The sequence below is a fragment of the Balaenoptera musculus genome, chromosome 5 (assembly GCF_009873245.2).
Source record: "Balaenoptera musculus isolate JJ_BM4_2016_0621 chromosome 5, mBalMus1.pri.v3, whole genome shotgun sequence".
Taxonomy (NCBI): Eukaryota; Metazoa; Chordata; class Mammalia; order Artiodactyla; family Balaenopteridae; genus Balaenoptera; species Balaenoptera musculus.
Window position 1 is genome coordinate 104624137 of NC_045789.1, and position 22355 is coordinate 104646491.

Genomic DNA, 22355 nt, shown 5'->3' on the forward strand with positions numbered 1-22355 from the left:
TCCCTGTCCTGATAGAGCTTATATTCTATATGGAGTGGTAAGAGGAGAGGAGGAAGTTGGTGAGAAGACAGAAGAAAACAGATAGGAAACATAATCTGGTAAATGTAATACAAATAATTTAAAGAGAGACCTGGAAGAGGAAAAAAGGGACAGAGTAGATTCTCTGGACTGAGTGGTAGGGGTAGGCTTCCCATTAAGCTAAGATCTGGAATGAGAGAGGGAGGCAGCCATGCAAAACCAAGGGAAGCACAGTGCAGATTAAAAGAGCAGCCACAGACACAAAACAGAAGTGAACTTGGTATGCTCAAAAAATAAAAAGGGCAACATGGCAGAGTTGGTGAAGTGGCGATGGGACAACATAGCATAAGAGGAGGTAGGAGTCAGATTATGCAGAGCTTTGTAAGTAGGGGTAAGAACGTTGGATTTTCCAAGCACAATGGGAAGCCAAGAGAGGGCTTTAAGCAAAAGAGTGACGTATCTTGATTTAAGTTTCTGAAAGATCAACCGTGGCACCCTAGATGGAGAATGAACTGGAGAGGGGCAGAAGTGGCAGCAGTTAGCCCAGTTAGGAGGTTACTGCAGGAATCTAAGTGAGAGATGACGGTGGCTTGGGCTAGGGACGTCATAGTGGAGACAGTAAGTAGTGGAGGGATGTCCTCTTTATTTCTTAATCTGAGAGTCCAGTAAATATTCTTAATGCATTAAAAGAAAGTCAGAGATTTAAGTTACCTCTCTCTTTGAGGAGTAGGCAGGTAATTATGTACTCCTGCTTTACAGTCCTGTCTCAGATACTGCTTTATCTAAAATACTCAAAGAAGTCTAATCATTGTTATATAGTATCTACTACAAGTGATCTAGATATATAATAAAGGGGAAAAGTGGTGATGAAAGCATGAATTAAGGCAAAAAGATGAGAACAAGCATTCGTGTTCAAAGGCACTAAGAAGCTCAGTCTATCTACAAGAGAGGAGCTTATGTGGACCAGAAGGAAGCAAAGTAAGACTGGTTAAGCCAGATCTTGTCCAAGGAAATGCCACAACAAAAGTAGTGCTTAGTGACATTAGAAATCTGCATAACAGACCAAAGAAAGGAAGACCAGAGTCCTAGAGGCCAGGTTCAGGAGAATGATAGAGTAATTCAAGACAGATGAGAACCTAAATGAGTATGACACCCAAGGGAATGACGACAGGTAGAATCAGGAAGAAATGGTGATGACTGGAGAAAAGAGAAAGCAGGAAAAAATGAGCCAAAATTGACTTGGGTTTCCAGCCTAGGTGACCAGGATAATGCTAGTATTACTGGAAAAAGGAATATTCATTATAATAGGAAGAAATTAATTTGGTTTTAGACCCATTGAAGTTTGAGATAACAGTGGGACAATGTTTAGAAAGACATGAATTAGATCTCAGAGACTCAATGGTGAAAAACTGAAAGCATTTCCTCTAAGATCAGGAACAAGACAAGGATGTCCACTCTCACCACTATTATTCAACATAGTTTTGGGAGTCCTAGCCATGGCAATCAGAGAAGAAAAAGAAATAAAATGAACACAAATTGGAAAAGAAGAAGTAAAACGGTCACTGTTTGCAGATGATGTGATACTATACATAGAGAATCCTAAAGATGCCACCAGAAAACTACTAGAGCTTATCAATGAATCTGGTAAAGTTGCAGGATATAAAATTAATGCACAGAAATCTCTTGCATTCCTATACACTAATGATGAAAAATCTGAAGGAGAAATTAAGGAAACACTCCCATTTACCACTGCAACAAAAAGAATAAAATACCTAGGAATAAACCTACCTAGGGAGACAAAAGACCTGTATGCAGAAAACTATAAGACACTGATGAAAGAAATTAAAGATGATACAAACAGATGGAGAGATATACCATGTTCTTGGATTGGGAGAATCAGTATTGTGAAAATGACTATACTACCCAAAGCAATCTACAGATTCAGTGCAATCCCTATCAAATTACCAATGACATTTTTTTACAGAACTAGAACAAAAGATCTTAAAATTTGTATGGAGACACAAAAGACCCCGAATAGCCAAAGCAGTCTGGAGGGAAAAAACTGGAGCTGGAGGAATCAGACTCCCTGACTTCAGACTATACTACAAAGCTACAGTAATCAAGACAATATGGTACTGCCACAAAAACAGAAATATAGATCAATGGAACAGGATAGAAAGCCCAGAGATAAACCCATGCACCTATGGTCAACTAATCTATGACAAAAGAGGCAAGGATATACAATGGAGAAAAGACAGTCTCTTCAATAAGTGGTGCTGGGAGAACTGGACAGCTACATGTAAAAGAATGAAATTAGAACACTCCCTAACACCATACTCAAAAATAAACTCAAAATGGATTAGAGACCTAAATGTAAGACCGGACACTATAAAACTCTTAGAGGGGCTTCCCTGGTGGCACAGAGGTTAAGAATCCGCCTGCCAATGCAGGAGACACGGGTTTGAGCCCTGGTCCGGGAAGATCCCACATGCCACGGAGCAACTAAGCACCTGTGCCACAACTACTGAGCCTGTGCTCTAGAGCCCGCGAGCCAAACCTACTGAGCCCGTGTGCCACAACTACTGAAGCCCGCGTGCCTAGAGCCCATGCCCTGCAACAAGTGAAGCCACGGCAATGAGAAGCCAGTGCACCACAACGAAGATTAGCCCCCGCTTGCACCAACTAGAGAAGGCTCGCGTGCAGCAACAAAGACCCGATGCAGCCAAAAATAAATAAAAATAAAAATAAATTAATTAAAAAAAAAAAAAAAAAAAAAAAAAAAAAAAACTCTTAGAGGAAAACATAGGAAGAACACTCTGACATAAATCACAGCAAGATCTTTTTTGATCCACCTCCTAGAGTAATGGAAATAAAAACAAAAATAAACAAATGGGACTTAATGAAACTTAGAAGTTTTTGCACAGCAAAGGAAACTATGAACAAGATGAAAAGACAACCCTCAGAATGGGAGAAAATATTTGCAAATGAATCAACGAACAAAGGATTAATCTCCAAAATATGTAAACAGCTCACGCAGCTCAATATTAAAAAAACAAACAACCCAATCCAAAAATGGGCAGAAGACCTAAATAGACATTTCTCCAAAGAAGACATACAGATGGCCAAGAAGCATATGAAAAGCTGCTCAACATCACTAATTATTAGAGAAATGCAAATCAAAACTACAATGAGGTATCACCTCACACCAGTTAGAATGGGCATCATCAGAAAATCTACACACAACAAATGCTGGAGAGGGTGTGGAGAAAATGGAACCCTCTTGCACTGTTGGTGGGAATGTAAATTGATATAGCCACTATGGAGAACAATATGGAGGTTCCTTAAAAAACTAAAAATAGAATTACCATATGACCCAGCAATTCCACTACTGGGCATATACCCAGAGAAAATCATAATTCAAAAAGACACATGCACCCTGATGTTCATTGCAGCACTATTTACAATAGCCAGGACATGAAAGCAACCTAAATGCCCATCGACAGACGAATGGATAAAGAAGATGTGGTACGTATATACAACGGAATATTACTCAGCCATAAAAAGGAATGAAATTGGGTCATTTGTAGAGACATGGATGGATCTAGAGACTGTCATACAGAGTGAAGTAAGTCAGAAAGAGAAAAACAAATATCGTATGTTAACGCATATTTGTGGAACCTAGAAAAATGGTACAGATGAACCGGTTTGCAGGGCAGAAACTGAGACACAGATGTAGAGAACAAACGTATGGACACAAAGGGGGGAAAGTGGTGGTGGGGTGGTGGTGGTGGGATGAATTGGGAGATTGGGATTGACATGTATACACTAATATGTATAAAATGGATAACTAATAAGAACCTGCTGTATAAAAAAATAAATAAACTAGAACTCAGAGACTTTAGAAACAATAAATATTTGACCATCGTCAACACAGAAATGGTAACAAGGGCAAACAAGGGAAGAAAAGCCAGAGAACACTCCTGTGCTTTGATTAAGAGCGTAGGAGGAAAGAAGCCACAAAAGGGAATAAAGGAGTAGAGCTAAGAGCACCTGGATGTTATTACTCCAGAAAGGCCAGGAGACACTCATAAAAAGACCACCTCCAAAGAGCCAGAAAAAGACTCTTTGGGGAAGGCTTCTTTCCAAGGTGAAACTTAGAGTAAGCGGGAAGTCTGGAGTGTTGGACCAGATGGTATCTATGGTCCCTAGATGATGGAGCAGCAAATAATATAAGAAAAGACACCAAACAGATCACTGAATATGTCCAGCTAAATTATAATTAAATATAATTATAATTAAACTTAATTTATAATTAAAGCTAAACTATAAGAGAAAAGTTAAAATTGTAGTGATATATCACAGGCCAGGTTTGGAAAACAAAACAGAAGTTAGGTTTTATGTTTTTCGTTGTTGTTAAAGACTAGTCTACTAAAATAAATGATATACTTGTATAGTAAAATAACTGAGGTGAACTAGAATTAGATACTTAATTAAGACTCTGATTTTTCAAAATCTGAAAAACAAACGTATTATAGATTTATTACTTTTTCCCCTGAAGTTTTCAAATCAAATCGAGAAATCTTACATCATATCCCACATCAAACTAAAGAATTTAGGCCTTGAAGACAGAGAATAAAGCAATAATGGTAAGGAATAGAAAGGAAGCACAAAAAAAAGAAATGATACAGTGCAGCAAGGAGGAATGTTTGCATAATGCTTATATTCACTTATCAACAAACAGGTATTGAATATAAACTATGTACAATGTGTTGGAGTTACAAAGATAAAGCAGATATCACTCTTCCCTTCAAGGGATTTATAGTCTAAAACACTGTTTATAATACAAAGCTCATTTTCTTATTGTACTTAACTATGAACTTGAATAATCTGATTTATTTTTTAACTATCTCACCCAGGTTTTTATTCATCTCATAAGTCTCAATACCATTGGCAGAGACCAAAAAAACCCTCAAAACCCCAAAACCACAAACACACAAAAAAATCACCAAATTCCAAGATTACTTTAACTCTTAAATGTGCATGGAATCAACCCTTCCTCAATTACTAGTTAGGGAAAGCCTCAACTCCTACAGTTCTTACATCTAAAGTTCAGGAAATGGCAGCTATAAGGTCACAGGAAGTAAGATTCTCTGAACTCTTCCTACATATTCGCTAGTAATCTCATGTTAGTGATGAGACTAAACTACCAATTTATAGATGCTTTTGCCAATTAGTTAACAGTTCTCATGAAACCAAACATCCAGCAGCTAAATTAAATTTTGGTTCGGCTCACTTAGTACATTATCACGGTTCATCGATACTCACCAAATGGGACACCTTGACAGACCCTTCAAAATTAGAAGGTTCACCTTTCTCTCTACTTTCCAAAATCTAGAAAGAAAAGGCAACTTGTAGAAAAATTAGTGTATTTTTAATTGGAAAGACCAAATATAGAGAGAATTACCTACCATCCTAAAAATGGTATGAGAACGACTACTTCTTTGATTCATTTTTGTAATTCCATAATGCCTGTTCTCTGTAAAAGAGTCATATTTCAGCTGCGTATATTAAAATCCAAAGAAAAACACGAACTTGTATTTAAGTTTAGAAGTGAAAAGTGTGATTTAAAGCCTAAATACATTCAATTAAATAGTTTTTACACGTGTTTTGAAGAAATACAGTATAAAGTCTTACTTTCTCCCTTTGTGATCCACTTCAAAGCCATTTCTGATGTATAAACAACTTCTTCTGTGAGATCAGCCACATACACATTCCTCTGAAACAAGTTTAATTATGGGAACAGTAGAGAAATATAAGTCACTTAAAATTTTGCATTTCAAAAAGAAAGTGCAAACTATTATAGAATTCATTTGTGGAAGTCGAGTAGAAAATGGGTACTTTTATTCTGTACAAAAATAACAACTAAATCTATGCTATTTACAATTTATCTCCTGTACCAAAATACACCGAATTCTAACCTGATACTTCCAGCTCGCTCTTTTTAGGCACTTATGCCACAATATTATAACTGTCAATATTTAAAAACTATACATGTTACTTAAGAGATAATCTCTATAACTGTTTAAGAAAGAAAATAAAAAACAAACCATAGTAACAGGAGACACTTTAAAATATATAGAAATTAAAGGCAAATGTTCAAGGAAAATAATCCCAATGAGTAACTCTATTTTTTGAGCCACTCTGTTAACTCTGTTACTCACATTGAAGTCTTCCCGAATTATTAAAGGCTTCATTTTTTCAGTGCCACAGAGTAAGTCTGTAATGGTTTCATTGTATATCTCCATGTAAGACACACGTAAAAGAAATTCCCTATCAGGAAACTAGAAGAAAAAGATATGTGAAAACATATCAGAAAACATCAGAGATCATCCAATTATGAAAACCTAATAATGAATGCTTATGTGCTAATATTAAATATTAAAATATTCTTTGAGAAACTATCTTTTAAACATTTTTATTTATTTTTTAGTTGATGTGTAGTTGACCTATTCCACTATGTTAGTTCCTGGCACACAACATAGTGATTCAATATTTCCATACATATCAAAATGATCACATGATAAGTCTAGTTACCATCTCTCACCATACAAAGATGTTACAATATTATTGACAATATTCCCCATGCTGCACATTTCATCCCTGTGACTCATTTATTTTCTAACTGGACATCTGTACCCTTTAATCTCCCTCACCTATTTCTCTCATTCCTCCAATTTCCCTCCCCTCTGACAACCAGTTTCTGTTTTGTTTGTTCATTTGTTTTGTTTTTTAGATTCCACATATAAATGAAGTCATGTGGTATTTGTCTTTCAGGAAATTATTTTTGTAAAACAAACAAAAAACAAAACTTCCCCTGTGCTTCTATATTGATAATAACAAGCAACAACAACAGCAAAGCATTGTTTCAGAAATAATGAAAAGTATAGTATCATAGAATTATAACAGGAAAGTACCCAGTCCAATTCTCTAACCTCAAAATAAAACCTACATATATTCAAGAAATTAAAAATAATTAAAATAATGATGAAAAAACTAATTTAAAACCAACTCAACTAATTAGCTTGCCTATTCTGACCTTCTGATTCCCTTGTCTTTTATCTAGTCTACTTTTTACTGCTCCTTAATAATCACTGGTAGCTAAACAAAGGCAATGAGGACCTAATCATTGTGATAAGATTTTCCTGTTCCTTAATGCCCACTTTTTGGTGGGAGTACTGTTTCATGATTCAAAGGAAAGAATGAAAGAACTTTAAGCTTTGTAAGTTAGTAAGTTTGTGGGAAAAAAATGAATCTATGCTATGCCTTCCTTCTTTCCTCATGGATAATCAAGAGATAACTATAAATATACTTCATCATTACAAGAGAACACTAAGGTTGCTATCCTATTATCACCACTTTCACCTGCATGTACTAGAAATTTAGCTAAATTATTTACCTTCTTAATTTTTTGGAAAATGTCATGAATTGCCCTGGGTATTACTCCCAAATAATCTTGTGACCCCAACATAGTATATGTTTTTCCTGATGCAGTCTGACCATAGGCAAATATAGTACCTGCAAAAACAAAACACACACATGCAAAGATTAAAAATGAATCTATAGTGTATAAAACTATCAATACTTGCTAAACAGACACCCAAGACTGAAATGTTTTTGCAGTGAATACACACCATTGTAGCCTTGTATGGCAGAATCTATGATTGGTACTGCTATTTCTTCATACACATTTTTAGTAGTTTCATTACTATGAAAGACACGATCTAAAAAACAAAACATAAAAGTTAAATCAAACAAATTAACTGTTTTCATTCTGAATTAGTAGTTGCCCACAGAAATAAAATTGTCAGGATATGGTATGATAAAATATTTAAGACAAAATATTTCCTTCAACTTATTGGTCCTCTGAAAATACTCTTCTCTTTAGGTAAAATGTGTTGGTCCTCACACAGAAAAAATACAAGTCTGTTACCCTATGTGCTTTCAAGAGGCAGTGGGGCATGGTGGCTGAATATGGGGGTCCAGAATCAGACTGCCTGCAAATCTTGGTTCTGCCATTTACAGTGTGATTTTGGCCAAAGTGGTTGATGTCTGTGCCTCAGTTCCCTAACGTGTAAAATGGATATATATTATCTTCCTCATAGAATTATTGTGAACATATGTTAATACTTAGGAAATATAGACTATTACTATTCTTTGAGAAATGTTAATGTTTTTAACATACCTAGCAAGAAGGTCTAGCTCAAACGAAACCAAAAAATGCAGATATTTGGAAGAAAAGTACTGACCAAAGCTGAAGTGCTGCTAAAGGCTGGGTTTAGAGTAGCATTTGCACTGATGAATTCACAAGTCCAGGATGTGGTTCTCTGCTTTTGTTAGCACATTAAAAATAGATCACTCTTTTAGTGGTGCCCTCACATTAAAAAGCTAACAAGAAATGGATTTGTAAATCAGGAGGGAAATGTACTGACCTACAATGAAAATTCAGTGATCACACTGCTTGCACCATGACCACACATCTGCCCTATCGGCAGAACGATATGGAAAACCGAAGTGCCATCTGAAGCCTGCTTAAGGGTCATGATTTTAGAGCAAGGAGAAATGGCAGGATGATTCAAACTTTAATGTTATCTGTTTCAGACAGCTGGATGAGTCCAAAACCTTCATGGGCATATATGGCTACTGAGAATCTGTGGTACTTAGGTTTTATAATCTCTGGCACATATTACCTTTTAAAAATTATGTTAATACCACCAAACATTCCTTTGCCAGGAATCATTTTCTCTTCTACGTATCTTTGTGGCTTTCTAGTTAAACACTAATTTGACAACTTAATCACTTACTCCTGAGGTTGCTGACAGGCCGTCACTGTTGCTCTATGGTGCCTAAGTGGCAGCATGGTAGTGTGGCTGGAACACAGATCTGGAGCCTGACTCTTTCATTTGCTGGCTGTGTGACTCCAGGCCTCTCTGCTTCCTCATTAAAATGGGAAGGTACCAAATATATAGGCTCGTTAGGAGGATTAAATGAGTTAATATATATGAAGTGCTTAGAACAGTGCTTGGCACATTGTCAGCACTATATACATGCTAAATCAATACACAAATCAACCTAGTCAACCGTTAGGTCCTCCAAGTCCCTTTGTCCTAGCTAGCTCTCACTCATCCTGCAGGTCCCAGTGTAAGTGGTACCATTTCAGACACCTAGATTAGTTAGATCCCTGCTATAAACTCCCACAAAGCTTATGTCATCATAAGTGTAAATACTCGTTTGAAGCCTTTCTTTCCACCAAATAAGATCCACAAAAGCTGAGGTAGGTCCCTGCTGTATTCTACCAGACAAAGAAGGAATATCTTCACTATTTATTCTTTAAAAAGTTTTGAAAAACAACTGAAAAAAAAGAAAAGAAAGGAAACAAACAACAACAAAAAAAGAAACAACAACAACAAAGAAACCAAACTGGAAGATCTTAAAGATGACTTGACATTAAATAACATATTTTGGGCTTACAGAGTTTTATGCCACAAGTACGTTGACGAATAAGAGGAAAAATGTTAATTTCAGTTAAAAGGCACTATGACTATAACTGTGTTTAATGTTTAATTTACTTATTATTTTTTTATTATTGCTATGTTTTAAGTGTCAGTTTATTATCTTACTTAGCATACATGAATGGATAAACAATTTTTCAAAGTTTCCACTGAAGCAGTTTACTGAAGGCTTAGTTTGATCTTTAGTGACAAATTCAGTGTTATTCATAAGGCTTTTGTACTCATAATAGAAAAATGATACCAGGTTAACTTTTGATGCTGTTATAAACTTACCAAAATTGAAGGATTTACTCCCATCAACTTGATAAATTGTATTATTGTCAGTTTTCCAGTAAACTTGAGTATCTTTTCCAAGCGCCTCTTCTCTAAAAGAATAAAAAAACTGCATTTTAGAATAACTGGTCACAGAAGTTGTGTTACATGAAAGATAACTGAAAAGACCTCATCTTCTGATGAATATTTTAAAAGATGGTAATGACGTATACCATAAATAGGATAAATGTGGAAAATCCACCTTTGAGGGGTCAAAGGTGGATTTTAAATGGGGCTTCGTGACCTTCTGCACTTTCATGGGAGTTTCTTTGTGAAGCTCTTCACTTCCACCTTCCAACCCAGTACTGGCGGCTGAAAAGATACGTTGAAAATACAACTCTGATTATGTCCCTCTTGCTTAAAGCCTTTAAAAACCATCTGAAATCCTTAATTTGGCACATGACACCTGGATCATTGTAATTTCTCTCTTCGACTCACATCTTCCTCTAAATTCCTATATACACCCTAACTCCATACAAATCAACTGCCTGAAGGTCACTCCAAAATAAGATTCGAACCCTCTCTGCCTGGAATACCCTGACTTATGTTTCCATTGACTAACTTAACTCTTCTTTCATTCATGAAGAGTATCAGGAGTTTCCTACACAGCCCTGTCCCTCCCCTAAACTGTCATCTCACTTAAGGACTGAAGACTCCTCTAGCAAACATTCTCCACCTGTCTATCATAACACCTGTCATGATGTATTATAATGCTTTCTTTATGTAGCTTTCTTCTAATGCATTAATGAGCTTCTTAAAAATAGGAAATTCCTCATTTTGCTATTCTTATTTATTAAACACCCAGTAATGGTTAACAAATGTTTCTCAAACAAAATGTGTCAGCATTCTGGGGCAAGGGCCCGAGACAGGCAAAGCAAACAGACTTCATTTTCATTTCTTCCCCTTCCTGCTTTTTCTCTATAGCATTTATTACTCCAGTATCATCACTTAATATTCTATATTTTTCACTTTATTTTCTGTCTACCCCTTTAGAACGTAAGATCCACTGGGCAACGATGGTAGTGTGTGTTTAGTACAGTACACTGTACTAAAAAAAAAATCAATTTTGATGAATATCGGTCATTCAACATTCTGAACGTGGAGTTCAGTCACTGACTGAAGTGTTGAGTGTCTACCGAATACAATGCAACAAGACTGACTAGTTCTTGCGCTCAAGGAGTATACAGTAAAGGGGGGGAGAGAGTCAGTTAAATGTAAAATGACTAGCTGTGAAGAGTGCCAGTAAGAATTTTTCCTATTCGACTTTCCTGGGGGAGGGATGGGGAGCGCAGATGCGGGGGACGGCAGTGCAGCGCAGGGAGTAGGGTCTTTAATGTCGGCGAGCCTGAGTTATAGACTTAAGAGGATCCCACAGCTGGAAAGTATCCTCTAGATCCTCCGATCCTGGCCCGTCACTTTACACAAAAGAAACCAAGGCACAAAGCGGGTCAATGGCCGAGTTTCTAGGCAGCGGAGCAGGAAGGAGCAGCGAGGACTCACTCCTCCGCCTCAGGCCCGGGCCGGAGGCCGCAACGGGAACCTGGGCAAGGTCTGGCCCACCTACCTGCTGTTGAGCGGCCGAACCCGCACGCAGACGGCGACGGCTCCTTCATCGGCCATCCTGCCGGGCTGGATCCCAGGAAACTGTACAAAAACCTCCGCGCCCGGCGCTTCTGAGCGTAGAGCCACCCCGCCTTTAAATTTAAAATTTCCCAAACGCCGCGTCTGATTGAGCCGCGGCCTCGTGACGTCATAGGCCGTTCCATCTGCGTCGCGGCGCGGGGGACGTCAGGCCGGCGGCGCGTCCACGGATAAGGGTTGAGGGAGCAGTTTTAAGGGTCTGGAGGAAAAGGAAGCTTGGGGGTCGCAGAGAGAGGGTCCGGGAAGCTCGTGGCAAGAGGCTCTCAAGGTAATAGCAGAGGTAACTATTGTTTGCTAAACGCCGTTGAAGTGCTGGCAGCCGTTTACAAACGCAATCCTCCACCCCACCCTTAAAGAGTTTGCAATATGTGGAAAAACAAAGCCGAGAATTTTTTCTTCACTAACAAAAGAGAATTAGGACCTTTAAAGAATTACACTGTTTTTTGTTATTTTTTTTAAATTTAAAACAAAACAAAACAAAAAGACACCTCAAATGCCAAGAGTTCAAAGTTACTGCCCAGCCCAGAAACAGAAGAATCTTGTGCTCCTTGGAAACTCTTGAGTTTAAGTTTTTCCTTTAAATTCCTTTTTTCCATTTTCTGTGAGTTCCTAAGAGGTTGACTTAGGAAGAGAATTATTAAAGACTGGAAAAACTCGTTTAGTAGTGAGGTGAAACTTTTTTTAGCAGAAATGGGAAAGTGATTCTAAGTAATTCTTTCCCAGAAATAGTGCTTGGTTTCCTTTGTTTTAAATATGTGTCATAGTAAAGTATTAACATTTTCTTTAGGAGTAATTTCAGTTTTAGTTGATTTAAGAAGGATCAAGAATCATCCCCTTTTCCCTCACCAAAAATATGACCTGCAGTTACTAATAATTGTTCATTATTTAGAGGATTAGAAAACTACTGATTTAGTAAAACTATGTTGGAAGGTAATCTAGCAATATCAATAAAAAACTGAATTGCTGTCCTTTATACCAGTAATTCTGCTTTTAAGGATTTATTTATAGATATATGAAGAATCTTGCTATATAGCCATATAGCTATTACTGTAGTTGCAGCATCACATATAGTAGCAAATGATAGGAAACACGTTGTGTCAATTAATAGGAAATGGATGACATTTTATCACTACAGTGAAACATTATGTGGCGAGTAAAAAGAATGATACAGCTCTTTATGTGTACTTTAGAAAGTCATCCAAGATGTTTCATTAGCTGGAAGAAACCCAAGATGCAGAATTGTGTGCACAGTATGGTGCTATTTGATATTTTCAAAGGATATTTATATGTCTGCATATGCATACATAATTTCTGGAAAGATACACAGAATATACCTAGTTTCCCTAGAGAGGGAGGACTAAGTTAGATAAAATACCTATTTTTCATTGTATACTATTCTGTGATTATTAATATTTTAAGCATGCAAATATTAAGTAGTTTCATTCAACTTGAAGAAACTAGCTGGTAGAAAAAGAAGTAGACAAAATGAGTTTGTTCATTCAAGATTTGTTTTGGTTAACCAAGAGTAGCCTAACCAAAATACTACCCTTTTTTTGCGGCTGAACTGTGAAAATACTTGGCTGTATCTAATAAGATAATACAGAGTTAAGAAAAGTGTGTTTTAACTGATTTTTAAAAAACGGTGGGCAAATATTGCACATTTTTAGCTAAAGGGAAGGAGCCTGTGAAGAGGAGGAAGGGACATATACTTAATGAAAGAAAGTCTCTAACAACAAAAGGGGAATTGATTCAAGAGCACAGAGGAGGATTAGCCTTTCATATTTGTGCTCATGATTGATGCCATGGCTGTTTTTGTTATCATCATAACAGCTGACATTTATTGAAGATTTACTATTGCCAGGGGCTCTGTTATATGCTCTACAGGCATTTTTTTCATTTACTTTTTCAAATATGTCATTAAGAAATTTTCATTGAGCACCTACTATGTGCCAGACATGGTTCTAGGCTTATGAGGCACAGAGTGAATAGACTAGAAAAGTACGTGCTTTCGTAGAGCTATTATTCTCTCAGGGGAGATGGATAATTCACAAATCTATGTCTATATATCTGTATCTATATATATATACCCATATCTATGTCTATATATCTATATCTATATCTATATCTATATCTATATATCTATCAAGTAGTGATGAAGACTGAGAAGAAAAGTAAAGCCAGATCTGGGGAGAGAGGGAGTAATAAGGTGGGGGATAGGGGGTGCCAGTTTCTTATGAAACGTTCTTGTGGGAAGAAGCAGACAATGCATAATAAATGTGTAAGTAACTTATGAGGAGAGCATGGGCCACTGTAGATAGGGTACTCAAGAAAGGCCTAGGGGGGATGGTTGAGGCCTTGTATGATAAGAATTAGCCAGACTTGGGAGGGTGGGAGAGAGGGCTTACCAGATGGAGTGACAAGTAAGTCAAAGGACCCAAGGCTTGTATAAGTTTGTCATGTGTCTGAGGCACAGAAGGAAGGCCCCCATGGCTTGAGCATTTGGGGCAATGGAGAAAGGTCCTGTGGGATCTTGTCATGTTAAAATGTTATTCTAATGGTGAGGGGAAGCCTATAGAAGGTTTTATGCAAGGGAGTGAAAAGGGATTCACTAATTCCTTCAAACAAGATTTTCTTTTCTATTTCATTATGAAAATAGAAGCAGCCAGAAGAAACCTTGTATTGATTCCTGCCAACCTGTCTACCCACGTAACGTCTGTGCCCATTTACCTCGTCTTCCAGATTTTAGATAGATGAAGAACTGTCTGTCCTCCATTCTGAAAATCTCTCCACGTGGGCCCTAGATCCTACCCCTTTTCTCCTACTCTTGTCTGTCTCGCATAGTCATTTCTCCTGCTTTAATAAACTGGTCTCATCAGCAAACATATGCCTTTATTTCTCCCATCTTGGATATTTAATAAATACTACAAACTTTCTAATATCAAAACCTGCTAATATCAAAACTTTCTAATATCAAATTTTCCCCTCAAAACCTGCTTGATCCACCATTTTCTGCAGGTTAGTTTACAGCAAATCCACCTTTCAGTTACCCAGGTCATAAACTATGGAATCATGATGCTTGACTTCTTTTCTCTCAGAGTTTACATTCAATGTGTCTGAATGTCTGTTGGGACTACCTAGAGAATATTCCAGAATATGAGCATTTATCACAACTTCTGCTATCTGCCTGGTCCAAAATACCATCTCTTCCTGGTCTTCATGTTCTACGTTTGTGTTGCCCCCTGCCACCCCCCAACCCTGGTCTATTCTCAACCTAGCAAATTGAGTGATCTTTTAAAAATGTAAGTTAGGTCGTGTTAATCCCCTCTCAAGACCCCCATTGTGACCCTCACCCTGATTTTTTTCAGAATAAAGCCTATAGGCTCAGCTGTCTCCCAAGCCTTACGTGATCTTGCCCCTTGTGGCCCCTCTGGCCTTCCCTGCTACCATTCTCCCTTTTGCTCTCTCCCCTCCAGCCACAGCAGCCTCTTGGTAGTTTATTGAATACTGGACTGGCTCCCTCTTAAGGCCTTTGCACTGGCTACTCTGCCTGGTGGGCTCTTACCCCAGATTTCCATGTTTTCTTCTTCCATTTAATTCTGGCATCTGCTCAGATGTCATCTTCTCAGAACTGTCTGTATAAAATAACAACTCTCTTGTCTACTACTTCTGTTTCTTTACTCTTCTTCTTCTTTTTTTTTTTTTTAACAATTGACATTTTTATTACCATTATCAGGCTCACTGTTATTTCTCCTCCAAACAGTTTTCACCATATATAATTCCTTTCATAAAAGATGAAAGCATTTTGAAAATAGGCTATTAACAAATATTTATTGAGCACTTCCTAAATCTTAATATGTTAAATAAGATCTTAGTCACCACAAATGTTTATGAGGTTTTTTTATCCCATATTTTTATAAATAAGTAATTCAATTTACAGAGTTTAAATGTCTCACTGAAGTTTATCCAGTTAGTAAATGACTTATCCAGAATATAAATTCAATATTTTCTTCCACTAGAGAATGAGCTCATTGCCCACTGACATCCCCAAATTTCTCCCACCCATTCTCATTACTGTCTTTACTCTTCTTTTAAAATATGTCTTTCTGATATAATATATATGTATTAATTTATGTCTATGTTATCTGTCTTCTCCCACCAGATTGTCAACTCTGTGAGGTTAGCAACTTAGTGTTTTTGTTTTTTTTTTAATAAATTTATTTTATTTATTTATTTTTGTCTGCATTGGGTCTTCGTTGCTGTGCGCGGGCTTTCTCTAGTTGTGGTGCGTGGGCTTCTCATTGTGGTGGCTTCAGGCTCTAGAGCGTGGGCTCAGTAGTTGTGGCACACGGGCTTAGTTGCTCCGCGCCATGTGGGATCTTCCCGGACCAGGTCTCGAACCTGTGTCCCCAGCATTGGCAGGTGGATTCTTAACCACTGCGCCACCAGGGAAGCCTAGCAACTTAGTTTTTATTTACTCCTTATACCCTGACCTAGAAAGATACTTGCAGTTTAGTAAACATTCAATTTAAAAAATTGCTTATTCAATTACTCAATAAATTGATATATTTATTACTCAATAATATTGCCTATAAATTAAAATATTCAGTTGCTCAATAATATTGACATAATTTCTGAAAAGATACGTGGAATACACTTAATTTCCTTTGGAGGGGAGGACTGAGAAAACAAACTTACCTTTCATTGTATACTATTTCATAATTATTAATATCTTAGTGAATATTACTTTCTCCCCAAATTAAGAAATTAGTAGATAAAAACCGTAAATAAAATAGTCTACTCTTTTGTATTCTATTCAATATTGCTTTGGTTAACCAAATGTGAGCTAGTATAGACTACTTTTCTCACAGCTAAATTTTGAAGATGCTGGGTGTATCTAATAAGATAACACAGAGTTAAAGAAGCTATGTTTTAATTTAAATTAAGTGGTTAGGGAGGGCAAAGAGATTTGTTAAAGATAAACAACGGCATATTAAAAATTTTAAGAGTTTATTTGATCAAAAGCTGATTTGAATCAGGCAGCATCCAGTCTAACAAAGGAGCTCCAAGGACCAGTATAAAATGAAAGACTTTTATAGGCACAAGGGGACAGGAAGTTATACTGGGCAAAAAAGCGGGTTGGTAATTGAAAAGTTACTTTTCTTTAGGGGATGGCCAGGTTCTATCAGTCAGATTACCTAACTGATTAGGCCATTCCTGATTGACTGGTTTACGATTCCATTTCTGGGTGAGCTAAAACTGTAATTAAGTTCAATCTCAGTTTGTGGATATGGGGCTTAACATAAGTGACTCCATTTTGGGCATGTTGTTTTGTTTTTAACAGACTAAAGAACTTGTCTGAAGTTAAGGAACTTCTGGAGAGAGAGAGGCTTAAAATTTGGATGCATACCGTTTCTTTAAAAGGTAATCAAAAGTTTTATTGATTAACTTTTTTTTCTTACCTGAAAGATTAATACATGAATGTGATGAAAAATTTAAGTAGTACCAGAAGAGTCACAGTGAAAAGAAATCTTCTTCCCACGTATGATCCCCAGGGTGCTAGTTTATCTCCCCAAAGGCAACTGTGCCATATTCTAGAGTATTATCCTCAAATTAATCTATAGATACACACATATATGTATCTTTTTCTATATTGCATATCTTTTTACACAAATAGGTACCTGCTATACATGCTGTAGTGCATTTTGCTTAAAATGTGATCTTTACATATGTATTTTAATTCAGTTTAAAAGTAAAGTGAATTTCTGAGGCATGTTAATTGCATACACTTCCATGTTGACTTTTAAATTACTGGGTTTTTTTTGTTTGTTTGTTTTGTTTTGAAATCAAATTTGTGTTTATTTCTGCTGAAGCTGCAGAGGGCACTGTAATCCTTCCGAAAGCATGACGTAGCCTTAGATAGTGCTTTGCAGTTCTTGAATGTGGTGTAAATTTTAGGATTTGGAGAAGATCCTGGTATTAAAAATATGCATCATTTCAAATTACTTACTTGTACTCAGTTCTTTTATGCATCTCATATAAAATTAATTGCAGTATATTTGTATTATGCCATCACCTTCAACAGGAGTAATTTTTGTTTAATAGATACTATGTTTAATTTCCAAAGCACAAGTCTTGCTTTAGTTTTATGACAACTATTTGTGATGATCCCAGACATAGTATCCTTTTCTTTTTAATCATGGTTACACAGGGTTTGTGTGGCATCTTGGAAACTGCACTGACCTGGGTCAGTCTAATTCCACCATTTATAAACTATTGCCTCACTAAAAGATCATTTATCTCTGTGATTCACCATTTTCTCATCCACAAAATGGGGAAATTGGTATTTCTAAGGTTCCTTTCAGCTACAATAAGTGTATAACGTCTTCATAAAAAAAGAAACTTGTTAAAATTGAGTATGGATGAGTGTCAAGTAGAATATGGACGTGTGAGGGGGTGCGAAAAGCAATCTAGGTTACAGACAAAATCTGAGGTAGTCATAGTGCCACAGAGACTTATGGCAGTCCACCAAAATCCATTCCCCTCTTCCTGTCCAGAAGGTAAGACTACCCTCCCAGCCTGTCTTACACCTTGTCTGCTACTTCTAGGACTAGATAATAAAAACTTCACAGGTGCACTTTTCCTCCCTCGTCCTTGGTGAATATCCTTCCTCTTTCCCTCATTGACTGTTCCAGACCTTGACCACTCTCCTCAACCCTGGGTCCCATCCTCAACTTTACTGAGAAATCACAGCTGTCAGGCAAACCATGTCTCATCTCCCAGCCCTCCCACCCCTACAGCCTGAACTCCAACTGATCTATATCCCCACCAATTCTTGCCACTTTTCATGCCCTTCCTGAGAATGAGGTGTCTGCCATTTCTGAGATGGATCCTTCCATTTATGCCCTCGATTCTTTCCTCTCAGTCTCCTCCAGGACTTTGCTTCAGCAATTATTCTTTATTTCAGAAAAATGCTAGAAAACAACAAAAATAAGAATCATCTGTAATTCCAGTACTCTAAAAAATTATCTAGGGCTGTCAAGTGAATATTCCTTACCACCCACCCATCAAATTTCATCTTCCCTAAAGTGACTTATGTTAATTAAGTTCCTTTCCAATCTTTTTTTGAATAGATGCAAGAAATCTATATAGAGAAGCAGCCACATTTATATTTTCAAGAATGGAATCATTCTCTACTTATTGGTGTGCAATTTGCTTTTTACACTAACAGATCAGCATGTAGATCTTCCTTATTTTTGTCTGCCTAATATTCAATTTTATGGTTACATTGTAGTTTATTTAGCCAATTTTTTATGGAAATTTAGATTGTTGCCAATTTTTTCATTATAGCTTATAATACAAAATCCATCTATGTATTGATACATCTTTACACTTTCATGATTTTATTTTCATAGAATAGATTGCTAGAAGTTGAAATATTGACCCAAATGATATGCTTGTTTTGAATTATAATAAGTACTACCAAATTGCTTCCTAAATAATTTGTATTACAGCCAAGAGTATGTGAGTGTTCATTTCTCCATTCCTTCACCATCACTTGATATTATCAGTATTTCTATTTTTTCAATTTTTTGGGGAAAAAGGATATTTTATTGTTTTAATTTGCAGTTCCCTGACTGCAAATAGGATTGAATGTCCTTTTATTGCTTATTATTAATATTTATATCTTATTTTTTGAATTCTCTATTTGGATTAAATAGTCCTTTGCTTCTGTGCCCATTTTTTAAAAATATGGATTGTGTATCTGTTCAAATATTTTGCTTACTTTTTAAAATTTAGCTGTTTGTTTTCTTACTTTTGAGTCTTAAGGGTTATTTATATATCCTAGATACAAGTCCTTTACCAGATGTTATTTACATATATATGCTCCCAGTTTATGATTTGTCTTAATGTCTTTCACACAACAAATGTTTGTAATTTTTATGAAGCCCAATTTATCATTTTTTTCTTTTATGTATTGCACTTTTGGTGTCATATCTAGGAACTGTTGGCCTAACCCAGGGTCACAAAGGTTTTCTCCTATGTTTACTTTTAAAGTTTTATAGGTTTAGATTTTAAATTATGTCTATGGTCTATTTTGAGTTAATTTTTATATAAGATGTGAGGTATGGATTTAAGTTCATTTTTGGCATATGCATAGTCATTTGTGCCAGCACCATTCCTTGAAAATATTCTCTAGACTACATTGAATTGCCATTGTACCTTTCTAAAAAAGCCATTCGATCTTTTTGTTTGTGTCTGTTCCTGGACTCTCTGTTTCATTCCATTGATATATATGTCTATCTTTAATTGTTATTGTTTTAAGCTACTAAATTTTAGGGCAGTTTGTTATACAGCAATATATACCTGACAGGGTCACTGTCGGGAATGGTGAAATGTCTGAGATTTTACCCTTCTTGTAAGCTAACAAGTTAGCCTGCCACAGTTTCATGGATGCTGGTAGAAGACTTCTGGGTCAGGGATGAGGAAAAGTTTATTACTTATAAAAAACAAAAATTTATCACTTATTACTGCAATAACAGTAGCCAGAATATCAGCATTTTTGTACTGTTTTTTTTTAAATTTTTATTTATCTTATTTATTTATTTTTGGCTGTGTTGGGTCTTTGTTGCTGTGTGCGGGCTTTCTCTAGTTGTGGCGAGCGGGGGCCACTCTTCGTTGCAGTGTGCGGGCTTCTCATTGTGGTGGCTTCTCTTGTTGCAGAGCACGGGCTCTAGGTGCGAGGGCTTCAGTAGTTGTGGCGCACGGGCTCTAAGCACGCAGGCTTCAGTAGTTGTGGCACGCGGGCTGAGTAGTTGTGGCTCACGGACTCAGTTGCTCCGTGGCATGTGGGATCTTCCTGGACCAGGACTCGAACCCGTGTCCTCTGCATTGGCAGGTGGATTCTTTAGCACTGTGCCACCAGAGAAGCCCCTGTACTGGTTTTTTAAACCCCAATTCCCACAAGACGGTGCAAAGAGGGTCAAGTGACACTTGCACACACAGTGGATTTAATCACAAAAGAGGAACCCTGAGCTTAAGAAATCTATATCTTTTATAATGGGTGGTAAGTATGCCTTTTCTTTGTTCTGCAATGAGACATCTTCATTTTCCAAGGCTTTTTCTTATACAGATATCCTTGAAAAGATATGTTGGAATAAAGGGTGCACAGTGCTTTACTTACAAGATCTACAGAAACATGAGATCTATGGAGAATTGTCTCCCTACATTCCTGATTACTTCTTTCCTGAAATATTCTATGTCCAATAGAAATAAAATGAAAGCCATGATACCTACTAGCCACTTTCAAAAGTTAAAAAGAAAAACAAGTGAAATTAACTTGAATAACATTTTAGTTAATCAAGTATATCCAAAATATTATTGTTTCAACATGTAATCAATATACAAAAACTTTAATGAAACATTTTTACACTTTGTTCTTCATACAAAAATCTTCAAAATGAGTGTATTTTATATTCACTGTATGTCAAAATTCTGATGCTAAATTTTGATCAGAACACTTAATGTTGTTGAGAGTTTATAAAATTTATCATTAAAAAATAGATTCACATACTCAAGTTATCTTAAACGTACTTAAAAGTTTTTAAAAAACTGAATCAATTATCAATTTTTATATTAAATTAAAAATTTAATTCCTCAGGTGCACTAGGAGCATTTCAAGTCCTCAGTAGCCACATGGGACTGGTGGATACTCTGTTGGAGAGTATAGCTCTGATCCCTTCGAGTCTAACATATGTCCCTTCCCTGGTTCCCTTCTTTCTGGCCATTGCTCTTTGGTCTCCTTGGTAAGCTCCTTATCTTTGCCTTATTCTTAGATGTTATGGTTCCCTGTGGCTTCATTCAAAGTCCTCTGCTCTTTTTATTCTCTGTCCCCATCATTGTTTTAGTTACCATTTGTAGGCAGATAACTCCCAAATCTATATGTCTAAACCGAAATCTTTTCTAAGCTTTAGAAATATACATCTGACTCTTTACTGAACATCACATGAACATCTCAAAATTTCCGAAACTACCCTCATACTTTTCATTAAATTAGCTCTGTCTCCTTTGTTGTAATTTTCAATTGGTTTACAACAACCCAGTTATCTAAGAGAAAAAAATTGAAAGTTACTTTTAACTCCTACTCTTGCTCAGAGCCCACAACTAACAAATCAACAAGTCTTATGGGTTTTTTTCCTAAGTATTTTTTGGACTCTTGCCTTCTTGTGCATCACTAATACCACTGATATATTTCAGCATCCCCTTCCTTTTGTGACTAAGTCCTATTTTTTTTTCCAGAATCAGTTCAAACACCGTTTTCTAAGAAGCCTCTGGTTTCTTATCCTCTGTGTTCCTGTAGTACCATAGGTAGTACTTATAACTTGGAGCATCGTATGACTTCCCAACAGGCAGTAAGCTCTTTGAGAGTAGGGCTCAGTCTCATTTTCCTTATATCCTAGTTTTTAAATTATTTAAATGCTTGATGTATATCTTTTTGAAGCATCAGTTGATGACAGTTATTACGCCCTCAACATCTTCATGATATTATAAGAAGTGGAATACAGATACTTTAATACTTGTAAAAAATGATTGTCCCCAAAGAAGTTATTTCTGTACTGAGAGAAGCATGAAAATACCCATGAAGTAAGTTTCTTCCTGAAAATGTTAATTGATACACTACAACTAGAATGGACCATAATACATAATTTTTTTTAAAGATTTTTTTGATGTGGACCATTTTTAAAGCCTTTTATTGAATTTGTTACAATATTGCTTCTGTTTTATGTTTTGTTTCTTTGGCTGCGAGGCATGTGGGAT

General features: G+C 36.5%; 1 protein-coding gene across 5 annotated transcripts in view; it reads right to left on the reverse strand.

Annotated features, from left to right (window-relative positions):
- CENPE (centromere protein E) overlaps positions 1 to 11591 on the reverse strand; it is a 73647-nt gene extending 62056 nt beyond the window's left edge. For all 5 annotated transcript variants that reach the window (XM_036854014.1, XM_036854012.1, XM_036854011.1 and 2 more), the window contains exons 1-8: positions 11464 to 11591; positions 9861 to 9952; positions 7710 to 7799; positions 7475 to 7593; positions 6240 to 6359; positions 5713 to 5794; positions 5487 to 5554; positions 5344 to 5409 (exon numbers count right to left, since the gene is read on the reverse strand). In XM_036854014.1, the coding sequence (XP_036709909.1) occupies positions 5344 to 5409; positions 5487 to 5554; positions 5713 to 5794; positions 6240 to 6359; positions 7475 to 7593; positions 7710 to 7799; positions 9861 to 9952; positions 11464 to 11519 (693 nt within the window). In that variant the 5' untranslated portion in view covers positions 11520 to 11591. The remainder of the gene's footprint in view (positions 1 to 5343; positions 5410 to 5486; positions 5555 to 5712; positions 5795 to 6239; positions 6360 to 7474; positions 7594 to 7709; positions 7800 to 9860; positions 9953 to 11463) is intronic.
- Positions 11592 to 22355: the final 10764 nt, after the last annotated feature.